General features: G+C 54.7%; 1 protein-coding gene across 1 annotated transcript in view; it reads left to right on the top strand.

Moving 5' to 3' along the window:
- Positions 1-225: 225 nt before the first annotated feature.
- NPLOC4 (NPL4 homolog, ubiquitin recognition factor) overlaps positions 226-13,268 on the top strand; it is a 27,273-nt gene continuing 14,230 nt past the window's right edge. Inside the window, exons 1-8 of the mRNA XM_014531260.1 lie at positions 226-279; positions 874-954; positions 4,295-4,407; positions 5,808-5,984; positions 7,306-7,354; positions 8,032-8,126; positions 9,805-9,928; positions 11,255-11,434. Coding sequence (XP_014386746.1) covers positions 241-279; positions 874-954; positions 4,295-4,407; positions 5,808-5,984; positions 7,306-7,354; positions 8,032-8,126; positions 9,805-9,928; positions 11,255-11,434 — 858 coding nt within the window. The 5' untranslated portion in view covers positions 226-240. The remainder of the gene's footprint in view (positions 280-873; positions 955-4,294; positions 4,408-5,807; positions 5,985-7,305; positions 7,355-8,031; positions 8,127-9,804; positions 9,929-11,254; positions 11,435-13,268) is intronic.

The following is a 13,268-nucleotide window of genomic DNA, read 5'->3' as shown; positions in this document are numbered from 1 at the left end:
GGAGCGTTCCGGCATATTCTGTCTGGCACCCGCCCCCCCAGGGGGTTGGAGCGTCACCTGTCTGGCGGCAGGCATTGCTGTCTTCTGCCCCCGCAGTTGCCAGGTAGTCACTCACCTTCCAAAGGCTTTGATCGGCATGAAATCAAGTCCTGGAAATGATGCCGTTTTACATTTTCTTAAAATCCTGCTAAGTGTTATCACCGTATTACACACATTGCTTTTCATCTTTACTACAAGTAAATGACAGCCCTGCCCCTGCACCCCAAGGAGGCGGGGAAGGTAAATGACAAGCTAGATTTCCTATGGTGCTTTTTAAAAAATATATATTTTTATTGATTTCAGAGCAGAGGGGAGAGGGAGAGATAGAAACATCAATGGTGAGAGAGAATTATTGATTGGCTGCCTCCTGTATGTCCCCCGCTGGGGATCAAGCCCGCAACCCAGGCAGGTGCCCTGACCGGGAATCGAACCCGGGACCCTTCAGTCCACAGGCTGATGCTCTATCCACTGAGCCAAACCAGCCAGGGCTGGTGCTTTTAAATCAGTCTAATGTGTGTGTATAGATCCTGAAACAAAGTTTGGTCTTTTTGAGGAACCCAGTCATTCATGATTCATGGTGGGCTTTTTTCCTTCCCTTTTTTGGAATCTGAGGATAAAAATGTCAGTGTTTCAGATACACTCTGAGTGACGGCTAAGAATTGAAGTGGTGTGTTTCTGAGTGAAACAAGCTGAGAATCAGCGGACTTCGCCCTGTGCTTCACCTGGGCACATGGGTGGGCACTGCCGGGGGAGGGGGCGCGAGAGACTGCACACGTCCCTGGGGATAGAGCCGGTTCCTAGCCGGTAGTGACCGTCTTGTTTCATTTACAACAGATAATCCGCGTTCAGTCCCCGGACGGGGTGAAGCGTATCACAGCGACAAAGAGGGAGACAGCGGCAGCGTTTCTGAAAAAGGTACCTGTGCTTTGCTGTGACCTCTGAGGTTCTCGGTCCTCCACGGTGACTCCCTTTTGTGCTCTGCCTTCTCTCCTCTCCTCACTTCCTGGTCCTTCCCACTCCCAGGCCAGTCTCCTGCTCTGCGTTTCCTGTTGTGACTGGTTGGATTGATATAGGATCAGATTGTGGCACAGCGTACAGTTGTAGGACCAAAGTCCCAAGGGATTGAGAGAGAGAGAGAGAGAGAGAGACATTGACGTGAGAGAGACACATTGGCCGGTTGCCCCCAGAAACATGTCCCAACCGGGGCCTGGATTGAACCTGCAGCCCAGGTATTTGCCCTTGACCAGAAATCGAACCTGAGACCATTTTGGTACACAGGCCAGTGCTCCAACCACTGAGCACACTGGCCAGGCACAGGGCTGTATTCATTTTTAACAGTGAATAATTGGGCTGTACATAGGTGTCCTATAGGGGGCATTGAAATGGCCTTCTGCCCTCACAAACTTGCCTGTAGAGTGTGTGTCGTCCACTGTGGCACTGCTGGCTCCAGCTTGCTGTCCCCGCAATTGGTGGCTTTGGTCCTTGTTGACATGTGGCGTACGCCTGTAAGGGAATGGAGCAGCGGTTCTCAACCTGTGGGTCGCGACCCCTTTGGCGGTCGAACGACCCTTTCACAGGGGTCGCCTAAGACCATCCTGCATATCAGATATTTACATGACGATTCATAACAGTAGCAACATGACAGTTATGAAGTAGCAACGAAAATAGTTTTATGGTTGGGTCACAACATGAGGAGCTGTATTTAAAGGGCCAGAAGGTGGAGAACCACTGGAATGGAGGTTGGCAGGCGCTGACATCATGTGCGTTGCAAGTGCCTCACAGAATCTCAGGCCTTGTTCCTGCTCCTCCCTCAGCTCCCTCTCAGGCCCCTCTGCGTCTCAGCCGTGCCCCAGGCAGTTCCTCAGGCCACACTCGCCAGGCCCGCGCCTTTTGCGGCCCCTGTTGAGTCACTGCAGGTCTGACTTGTTCTTTCTCGGGGGCGGTTCCTAGTCTGGTCATAATTGGCCTTTCAGCGGCATGTGACACAGTTCCTTCTTTTAACACTTGGAAACTTTTTTAAAACCGTGAAATAAGATACGTACTGAGAGATGCTTGAAAAACGATGAAGCAAAGGCCCAGGTCACAGTGGCGGTGGTGCCAGCGTTCCGGCCGCCACTGGGCAGCCTTCCGCCTCCTCCACCCCGGCACCCTCTCCTGACCCGTGGGCTGGGGTGGGGGAGGCGGAAGGCGCTGTGAGGCTCTGCGAGCTTGTGCCCAAGGCCAGCCTCACGTTGGGTGTCGCCGGCATCTTCAGGTGCAGAGCTCAGACTCTCCAGGGGCAGTGGCTCCACAGGAGCCCTGGGAACACACCGGGACCCCACCCCGTCCCGGGGCCAGCTCATGGGCGGTGCTGCCGCCGCTGTCCACTTGGGCATCGCTGTGTCCGTGCTGACAGGACCAGGACGCCCGTGGTGTGCTCGTCCGTCCGCAGCCTCCTTCACTCCGAGGGCTGGTCTCGCGGCTCCCCTCTGAGTGTTTACGTCTGGGAGTATTTACCGTCCCTACAGCTAACATCCTGCGGAGGAGTGCTCATTCCTGGGGGTAGCTTGCAGTGCTTTGTCTACAGGAAGCATAGTTTTTGCAGAATTGGTGAAATACCACAGTTAATTTCAGTTTATATCGAAGCCGTTTCAGAGAAGAGTCAAATTAAAGCTATTATTTTTAGTCTTGAGTCCTAATTTTTTTGTACTTAGGGACACAAAATTTCAGTCTTAATTTCCTGATGCTTAATTTTATAATACCACTTTTAGCTTGGGAAAAAAATACATGGTATCAAATGCTTATTTCAGTATATCTGATATAAAATCGTAACTTTGTCTTAAAGATCATTTTGATCACTTTTAGAATTTCAGAATGACAAGGTGATTTGGAGTTAGTTTTAATCCGTTTTTTAAAATCAGTAGAAAATAGGTTAGCACATAAAGTTAATCATTAAGTCAACTCTTTCCTTACAGTAAATAAATGCGAGGCTCTATCAGCAGTCCCATGTGAGAGGACACATCACTCGTAGGTAAAAGAACCAGGGAGGAGAGCGCGTGTGCGGTGAAGGGCGTGTGCGGGTCTCCCGGGGACCTGCCTCGCCTCCCTCGGGCTCCGCGGGGCAGGTGTGTGAGTTTCCCGTGTGGAACTCCGGCTCCTCAGGTCTGGGTTCTGCCTGGTCCATGGTTCTGCAGCCTGCAGAGCGTCCACGAGCACTTCCTCAGTGAGCCTGTGGCCACAGCCCCTGCATGTGGCTGATGGGAACGGTCTCCTCCGACCCCGGTGTGGGAGGGTGTTTCCAGCTGCGGGTGCAGGGCTGGCAGACCTGACCCCGCACACCCCCGGGACGCCCGTCAGCGTGGCCCCATGTGCCTGGGACGGCTTCCTTCTTATTCCTCCTTGAGGTTTGCTGAGCTCCCCGGGCTGGTTATTCTATGGTTTTCAGCCGTTTTCTTTAAGGTGTTTCTCAGCTCTGCTCTTCTCTCTTTCCTGAGGATCAGCTGACATCGTCCCAGGTTCCTCGGCCTGTTCATTTCTCTCGTGTCGTTTCTGTTCACCTATTTTTATGTTAATTGGCTCCTCCTGTCATCTCCCTCTGCTGAAGCCCATGCAGTGAATGTTCCAGTCAGGTGCTGCACATCTCGTGGACGAGGTCCTCCTGCTGCTGCCCTTCCCAGTCTGCTCAGGCCTCTGCTCAGGCTCCTCAGGGCGGCCTCCCTGTCCTCGCGCCTCACTCTTCCTTTCCTGCCTGAGGTCTCCGTCTTTGTTGACTTTGTCTCCCTTGTTGGTGTTCAGACCCTCGATGGCAGGAGCCTGGTCTGTTTCACCCGCTGTTCTGGGCACCGGAGTGGAGCCAGCACGAGGACTGCTTGCCGCGTGCTGGGTGCCCTCGTGCGTGGCCCGCACCCGGCCCCGCGGGCGTTCGTCGCTGACGCGCAGGTGGCTTTCGCTGCTTCATTCTTCTCTTAGGGTCCGCGTTGGAATTGGGTTTTTACACTTGACTTCAACAGAAGTTACACCCCAGACACAGTCATGGCTCTGAAATGTGCCTCTCAGTCTTAGTCTTACGTGGAGCTTTGCTTCTTTTTGGCCACTTTTCTCATTTTGCTTGACATCTGTAAGCAGAACTAATTTCCTCACGAGAGCGAAAGTAGCGAGAAATTTGGTTACCAAGGAGCAGCTTCTGAATTGAGTGAGAGTCCCCGTAACGCCTGGCGTGCGCGAAGTCAGCACTGACACTGAGCTGTTTCATGAAATCTGTTGTTGGCTCTTTCAGGTCGCAAAGGAGTTTGGCTTCCAGAATAATGGCTTCTCGGTTTACATCAATAGAAACAAGACCGGAGAGATAACAGCATCATCCAACAAGTCCCTCAACCTGCTGAAGATCAAGTGGGTACCACTGTGAGGAGACGCGGGGGAGGCCCTGGGGGCTGCTTGTCTTGAGCATTTTCCTCTGGCGTCCGGGTGGCAGGGGCCACAGCGGCACGCTGTCAGCGTGGGCGCCCCAGATGCGTCCTGAGGCGCTTCACTGGGAGCGTCGTGCAGCCGCCAGAAGTGCTGGTTAGACAAGACTGTGTTTGGGTGGGTTTGGCGAAGTGTGGTCACATGAGAACAGCAAGTGCAGCCCAGCCGTGTGGCTCAGTGGTTGAGCATCGACCTATGGACCAGGACGTCAGGGTTTGATTCTTGGTCAGGGGTGTGCAGGAGGCAGCTGGTCGATGATTCTTTCTCATTGATGTCTCTCTCCCTTTCCCTTTCTCTCTCTGAAATCAATGAAAATATATTTAAAAAAAGAAAAGAGAAAAACAACCTGGGGCCTAGGCAGAAATTCCTGACCAAAAAAAAAAAAAAAAAGCACGCCTGGCCCGTTTGGCTCAGGGGATAGAGTGTTGACTTGCAGCCAAAGGGTCCCGGGTTTGAGTCCAGTCGGGCACATACCTTGGTTGCAGGCTCCTCCCCCTCCTGGGCCCTGGTGGGGGCTCATGCAGGAGGAAAACCAATCGATGTGTTTCTCTCACAGATATTTCTCTCTGTTTTTCCCACTTTCTTCCCTTCTCTCTAAAAAGCAATGGAAAAATATCCTCGGGTGAGGATTTAAAAAAACCCAAATGCAGACAGTATGTCTTTGAGACTCGTTTTCATCCAGCAGTGGTGTGTGTGTGTGTGCCCGCGCGTGTGCAGGAACAAGGAGAAAGAAATGGAAGGGTGTGTTCAAAGCAGATAGGATGGGGGGAGGGGGGGGTTGAATAGGGGGCTAAGGAGCAAATGAAGGGGGAAGTGGGGGCCAAGCAGAGAATGAGGTGGCGGGAGAAGCTGCCTGACCCCCAGTCTGTTGTGACTCCAGCTGGCCCTTGACCCATGCGGGTCTGAGCTGCGCAGGTCCACTCCTACGCAGATACTTCCCAATAAACACACAGTATTTTCAGTCCGCAGCTGGAAACCGAGGGTCAGAGCCATCGTGTGTGAGGGTGGCCCTAACGCGCCTTCCCGGGGCAGCCGGGTGTCCTCTGTGTGAAGCTAGAGTGGCACGTGGACGTGTGCCATCAGTGCTCGCATGCAGGTGGCAGGAAGCACCATTGCAGAGACCCTGCTGCTGCTCTTTCTAAGCTGGAAGCAGAGGGGAGACGGGAGAAGAGCCGTCTGGTCTCTGTTGAGCGTGGCCGCCTCGTGTTGAGCTTTCAGCCTGGTCGGCCTGGGCTTTGGCAGAGGTCAGACCCTCCCATCCAGGTGGTGTCTGTGCAGCTCAGGTGCCAGAGGAAGATGGGCCTGGACTGTTTGTCGTTGAACAGGCATGGCGATTTGTTGTTCCTGTTTCCCTCGAGCCTGGCCGGACCCTCGTCGGAAATGGAGACGTCCGCCACGGTGGCGTTGAAGGCTCTTGGGGCTCCCAACGTGGTGGAGGACGAGATCGACCAGTACCTGAGCCGGCAGGACGGGAAGATCTACCGGAGCCGCGACCCGCAGCTGTGAGTGCTGGTAGCGAGGGTCCGAGGAAGAACCAACCCAGGTTGACCCTGATGTGCCCAGAGAGACCTGAGTGCTCCGTGCAGGGGGAGAGGAGGGTGACACCTGGGCGCGCGCCTGCAGGGGGCTCGTCCCTGCCACCTCGTGTAGTGAAGGTGCAGCCGCTCCAACATCACACGCACGGACTTGCTTCTGTTCTTCAGTGAACACCTTGTTTGCTGAAGACAGTGCCCCTTCGCTTTTCTCCTGGGACCATATAAATGCCTGTGACGTGTGCTTTCGTTTAGATTTTTCAATTCCTTTTAAGGAAAGCAGTTAGAAACACCTGAGTCTGCGCTCGGGGAGCAGAGCTGCCTGAGGGAAGGTGCCTGCCTGCAGCGGAGTCTTGCTAACTGCATCCTCCCTGGGCGTGGAGGTGCCAACACCCAGACTCTGGGGCTCCAGACGCTGCCTTGGCGGCTTGTCGGTCTCGGATCCAAGAGCCCGAGCGGTGCTCTGCTGCTGTCGGCACAGAGCCTCTTCCACGGCCTTTCCTCCTGGTGGCCGCTGCCCGCTCCCCGTCGGTGCCTTGAGGCTTCATGAGCCGCGTGTGCATGTGCAAGCTGACCTCTGGTCTAGCCATAGAGCCTGCCTGTAGGAGACCAGCCCCCTCTGCTCAGAAATGTCGAGCTCGCGGCACCTAAGAGCATGACCCATTTGGAAAGGGCTCTGAGCTCTGGCCGCGTGGCTCAGCGCTCAGAGCGCCAGCCGGCACCAGTCTCAGTGGGGAGGGAAGCGCCATTGCAGAAACCCTGCTGCTGACCTCCCTAAGCTGGAGCGGGAGAGACCAGAGAGGAGGGTTCTGTCTCCTTTGAGAGTCGATGTTTCTCTCTCTCCCTTCCCCTCTCCCTCCCTTCCTTCCATTGTCTCTGAAAAGGCAATGGAAAATACCCTCAGGTAAGGATTTACCAAAAAAAAAAAAAAAAAAAGATTGTTTGAGCCGGGAGGGACCACTGGGCTTTCAACCAACCCTTCCCACCTGGTGCCCCTGGTGCATGTCCACTGTGGCTTGTGCACACAGCTCCGAGGTTTCTCTGCCCGAAGTGACTGCACCCAAGCCAGGCATCCTTTATGGGCTTTTTCCAAACTAGAGTTGTTTACCTACCTCTGTCGGGGTTCTGCCTATCCATGGACCCCTTTCTAGTATTTGCTTAAGATTGTTATTTATGTAAATGACTTTAAACCCATTGCCTGTGATTTTTGTGAGTGTCAGCAGCGCCGGGAGGCAGCAGAAGGGAACAGGCGTGCTAACCACTGTGCTTCTTTGCCCCGCGCTCTTCCCAGGTGCCGCCACGGGCCGCTGGGGAAGTGCGTGCACTGTGTTCCTCTAGAGGTGAGTCTGGAGCAGTCCCTGCTTCCCCGGCCGCTAGGCTCTCCCTGCACTGCCCTCGGGGTTAGAGGACCTGTCTCTTTACTGCCCTGGGGCTCGTCGTCCCTCCAGGGCCCGCCGCACAGAGGCACAGAGGCGAGCCCTTATTTATGGCGGCGGCCTTCTGGGTGCATTGTGGATGGCTCAGCGTTTGTGTTGCTGTGATGAAGGGCCGAGCTTGCCGGGGCTCCCGGGCCATCCTTTAACCCTGACACTCAGCTGTGCCAGGCATTCTGTGCTCCTCGTCTTTTAGATTTGCTTCGCCCTGAGTCCCACGCCTGCTGATCTGTCTGGTGAGAGTGAGAGTTGCCGTGATAATGCTGACGGCAGCCGGCTAGGCTGAGTTACGGTGGAGGCAGCCCCATCGCCACGAGGCTTCTTGTGACTTTTTGGGGGAAAATTTTCCCAATCTTATTTGACTTAGGGCGTTTTCTATTTAATGGAGATCCATTTCCATTTCCATCTTGAAAAGATAGGCACCCAAACAAAAGGTGGGTTCTGACCTAGAGTGGTAGAGAGAGCCAGCCCCAGCCCCCCCTTGCCCGTGGGCCTGGCCCTTCCTGCCGCACTGATTCGCCCGCGCCAGCCTGCGGCCCGAGCAGGTGGGACCACAGGTGTATGACCGCTCTGTGTCTCGGCAGCCGTTCGACGAGGACTACCTAAACCACCTCGAGCCGCCCGTGAAGCACATGTCCTTCCACGCCTACATCCGGAAGCTGACCGGGGGCGCCGACAAGTGAGTGACCTGCGGGCGGGCGGCACAGTTTGCTGTGTGTTGGTAGGTGGTGCTTGAAGCCACAGGGCAGATCAATAAGAAAAGCAAAGATGGCATCTGAGCCCGAAGCACTTGGACTCATGGGTTTGCCTGATTGTAGAAAAGAAACCGGTGGGTGGAAACTGATGCCCGGAGCCTGGAGTGTGGGGCAGATGCCAGGCTGGCGATGCCACTGTGGAGGCCGCCAGGGACTTCCCAAACTTTCCTGGGTAGGCAGTGCCCTGGCCACTTGGTGCTGAAGGTGGATGAGATGAGGCGTGATGGTGGCCAGTTGTGGCTGGCGTCTGAGTTTTGCTCTGCTTTCTGGAAAAACAGAACCTCCCCGTGGTCACGTCGGACCGCCTCCGTCAGCCCCCCGCCCAGAGCCTGGTGTGTAGCAGCCCTGTGGGTCTGGAGCAGTGGCGCTGGCACTGGCTGGCCGTGTCTGCAGGGTCAGCCAGGCGGGCACGGGCGGCGGCAGCGGGCGGCTCTTCCCGTGAGTGCAGGCCGTGATGGTGGCCGGAGACAGACCATTTTGGTGTCCTTTCAACCATGTCAAGTTCTTGCCTGTGTGAGCCTTCTGTCGACCACATTGCCGTGATTTCTCCCGCCCGAGTCAGCAGATCGTGGGGCCTGATGGTCGTTTTGCTCTGACAGCCGCTGACATCCGAAAATGACTTTTAAAAATGTTTGGCCGGGAGAAAAAAATCCCACCAGACACCCATTCTCGCCTGTCAGTGGGATAAGCTATGGAAGTTTCTGGACCAGGGGCATAAATTTGTCAGCCTTTCTTCCCTCTGGGTCCAGGACCTTGGGATCCGGGGGCACATTTGTACCTGTCACCAACCTGGGACCGCCAAGCGCTCCACACGCCCTCCGAGCGGAGGCCGGGGGCCTGTGAGATGAGGCCGAGTGTTTGGGCCATTTTGTGGGCAGGACACTGGCAGAGGGTTCGCCCCAATGTTCTGAGCAGGGCCCGTGCTTCCTTGCTGGCAGGCTTGTAGCCACAGTTTTTGTTTTGGCCAAAAGCAGAGTGAAGATGTCTTTGTTCTGTATCCTAATCAGTTTTTCCTGAGAAAAAGCAATTTTTACACACCTCTAGGTATGTGTCTCACCGTGTGAATGTCGCTGATAAATTAACGAAACTTAAAAAGCACTGCATTTCCCTTCAGGGATACAGGTTAGGTCAATAGATATTCAACAGTATTCTTTTAAAAAATATATTTTTTATTAATTTCTAAAAATTTTTTTTATTGATTTCAGAGAGGAAGGGAGAGGGAAAGAGAAATAGAAACATCAGTGATGAGAGAATCATTGATTGGCTGCCTCCTGCACGCCCCTCACTAGGCATGGAGTCCTGAACCTTTCTGTGCAGGGGATGACGCTCAGCCAGCTGAGCCGCGCCGGCCAGGGCTCACCAGTGTTCTTGACAACCATCGTGGAAGTTAGAGCGGGACGGGGACAATCAAAGGGTTTACGTGGGAACAGCGAGGCGGGCCTGGAGTCCCGTGCACAGGAGCCGGCCGCCACTCTCCCTGCTGCGCCTCCTCGGCTCGCCCCGCCCCGCAGAACTGTTCAGAGTGGATGGTATTTGAGTGTTGTTGCCAGTCTCCGCAAGCGTTTCCTGTTGTCACGTCTGATGACGTTGGCTCTTGTTCAGGGGGAAGTTTGTTGCCCTGGAGAACATCAGCTGCAAGATTAAATCGGGGTGTGAGGGACACCTCCCGTGGCCCAACGGGATCTGCACCAAGTGCCAGCCCAGCGCCATCACGCTCAACCGACAGGTGAGTGACAGCGCGGGGCGGGCTCCGGGGCTGAGGGTGGACACTGCCCTGGAGGGGAGCTGCCGCTCGCGGAGTGTCACACGCAGCAGATCCCACCGGTGGAATCGCACCCTGACGCTCGTGCCAGCAGGGGTGGGCGTCAGTTTCCTGATTGTCAGCTTGTGCGGAGGCAAAACTTCCCCGTGGCTGTGCCGACCTCCGTGCTTGTAGCTCGGCCTCGTGAGACCTCGCGTCTCTGGAGCCTCGGGAAGCGTGTCCTGGACCAGCTCGGGGCGCCTGCCCGGGGCTCGGGGCAGCGGGGCTGAAGCAGGAGGGAAAGAACCAGGAAAACTGGGGTTCTTCTGGCCTTTGCCACTGGGGCCCTGCCTGCCCCCAAGAACAGCCCACCGTGTTCCCTGCCGCTGCGGCCGCACTTGCTCCTCAGGGAACCCCCGTCCGTCTGGAAACCGTTGTTGTTCCTCCTCCTCCTCCTCCTCCTCCTCTCCTTCCCTCTCTCTTCTCGTTCTCTTTCTTTTTGAGAACTACTCTTTCCTCTAGAGCAGCGGTTCTCAACCTTCCTAATGCCGCAACCCTTTAATACAGTTCCTCATGTTGTGGTGACCCCCAACCATAAAATTATTTTCGTTGCTACTTCATAACTGTAATGTTGCTACTATTATGAATCGTAATGTAAATATCTGATATGCTTTATGTGTTTTCCGATGGTCGCGACCCACAGGTTGAAAACCACTGCTCTAGAGACTTTGAACACCTCCCTTTTAGGTGAAATCCCAGTAAGGTTCATTTGAATTAACTTATGTAGGAACCCCTCTCCCCCACGTACCCACTAGAACGGCGGTTCTCAACCTGTGGGTCGCAACCCCTTTGGTGGTCTAACGACCCTTTCACAGGGGTCGCCTAAGACCATCCTGCATATCAGATATTTACATTACGATTCATAACAGTAGCAACATTACAGTTATGAAGTAGCAACGAAAATAATTTTATGGTTGGGTCACAACATGAGGAACTGTATTTAAAGGGCCAGAAGGTTGAGAACCACTGCACTACAATCTGAAGTGGTCCTAAGGGCAGAGCACATTCTAAAGCAGCGGTCGCCAGCCAGGGGTCCACGAGGTCCGAAAGGTTGGCGGCCGCTGTTCTAAAGCACGTGCGCGTGCGCGTGTGTGTGTGTGTGTGTGTGTGTGTGTGAAGAGCCAGGTAAAAGCTATTTATTTTTACCTATGTAATTTTATTAACCATTGTCACCCCAATAAATTTAATTTTAAAAAGGCTACTTATTTTTTCTGGATGCTTTTACTTAGCCCCATGTTGTTAACTCTACAGAAATACAGACATGTGGACAATATCATGTTTGAGAATCACACAGTTGCTGACCGCTTCCTGGACTTCTGGAGGAAGACGGGGAGCCAGCACTTCGGGTACTTGTACGGGCGGTACACGGAGCACAAGGACATTCCCCTGGGCATCCGGGCCGAGGTGGCCGCCATTTACGAGCCTCCTCAGGTGGGTCTGGGATTCCTCGTGAGGCTGTGTGGGCTCAGATGGCAGCTCCTTTTCCCTGTGTCTGTTTCTGCGTACACACACACACACACACACACACACACACACACACTCACACACGATACTTACTTTCTGAATTATTGGAGAGGAAGATCGTGGCTCCTAAACACTTCAGTGTGTGTTTCCCCTGATGGACATAAGAGAATATCAGCACATTCTCTTCCGTGACAAGTACGTTTGTCAACATAAGTAAATTGGACGTCGACACAGTATTCGTCTCTCACCTGCCAGCTGCAGTCCACTCTCATCAGCTGCGCCCAAAGTGTCCGCAGTCCTTCCCTCTCCTCTTACCCCATGTGTCCTCCCCTGGCTGAGCTCTTCCGGGCACAGCGGAAACAGAGTCACACCGTCTTCACCCCGGTCCCACACACACGGCTCAGAACACGGCCCCGCATGGCCGCTGGTGTGGACTGGAAACAGGATCAGGCTTTTTTGGTGGGAGGGGAGGGTCCCTAGGCTACCCCTGTTACTACATGTGTTAGTTTTTTAAGGTTTTGATTTTTGGAGAGCAAAAATATCGATGTGAGAGAGAAACCTCGATTGGTGCCTCCTGCACGCCCCTGTTGGGGATGGAGCCCTCAATCCAGGCATGCGCCCTGACCAGGAATCGAACTAGCAATCTATTGGTGCAGGGAATGATGCCCAGCTAACGGAGCCACACCGGCCGGGCTGTCACTCTGCTTTGAAGGTACTTGGGCCCTGGCCGGTGTGGCTGAGTTCGTTGGAGTGTCGTCCATACACGGAAAGGTTTGATTCCCTGTCAGGCCACATACCTGGGTTGCGGTTTGATCCCTGGTCGAGGTGGGTGTGGGGAGGAAACTGATTGGTGTTTCTCTCTCACATGGTTGTTTCCCTCCCTTCCCCCCTCTAAAGTCAATAAGCATGTCTTCGGGTGAAGGTTTAAAAAATAAGTAATAATTAAAATTAAGAAAGTAAAGTTACTGGGAAGATCCTGCCGTAGGACGATGCCACCGGTCAGTTATGGCTCGTGCTCATCGGCTGTGTTGTAGTTTGAGTGCTGAAGGGTTGCTTTTCCATATCGTGGACATGAGTTCCAGGGAGCAGTGCCCACTGACATGGGGCAGTGTACTCGTGTCTGCACTGGATCATGAGCTGTGACAGAAATAAGATGGACTGGGGGTGGCTAGGGCGCGGGATGGTGGAGCACAGCAGACATTGGCAGCTCAGCTGGGTGCTGGTACACGGTGCGCTGTGTAACATTCTGGTGACTTTGCTATATATTTGGGGGGGAAATTGCACATTTCTAACGTCAGACCTGCAAGCAAGGCATTTTCTTCTTCTGTGCCCTCCCTCCCCTGCAGGTAGTGCCACCTGTAACAGTTCCTAGTCTAGGCTGCCGAAGTCTGACTGTTGTAATGTGAGCAGACACACACGGCGCTCACTTCCCCAGCCTTCGTCCTGTGGGTCTGCTCGCACTGGGCACACCTGCCCTGGAGAGCGCGCCAGGACCGCCTCCTTTCTGCCTGAACCAGGGTTGACGCAGGCGCGTGGCCGTGGCTGGTGTGCAGGCCTGGGCTGCCCACAGTGCCAGTGCCTCCCTGGCTGTGCCTGTGCCTGTGAGTAGGTTTGCGTGCAGTCTCCCTCCCTCCTGTTGGCATTCGCAGCGTTTACTGAGAGCTGCCATGAGGTGCGTGGCCACGCCTTTGTGTGGTTCCCTGACAAGGAGACTAGGTGGCAGCAGAGACCCCTCTAGAAGAGCCTGGTGTCACCCCCCCCCCCCCCGGGGCCCGGGCTCCGCCCCGGGGGGGGGGGGCCT

This window comes from Myotis brandtii, unplaced genomic scaffold, assembly GCF_000412655.1.
Source record: "Myotis brandtii unplaced genomic scaffold, ASM41265v1 scaffold797, whole genome shotgun sequence".
NCBI lineage: Eukaryota > Metazoa > Chordata > Mammalia > Chiroptera > Vespertilionidae > Myotis > Myotis brandtii.
Note: the sequence above shows the minus strand (reverse complement) of the source record. Positions and strands in the feature narration are given on the sequence as shown.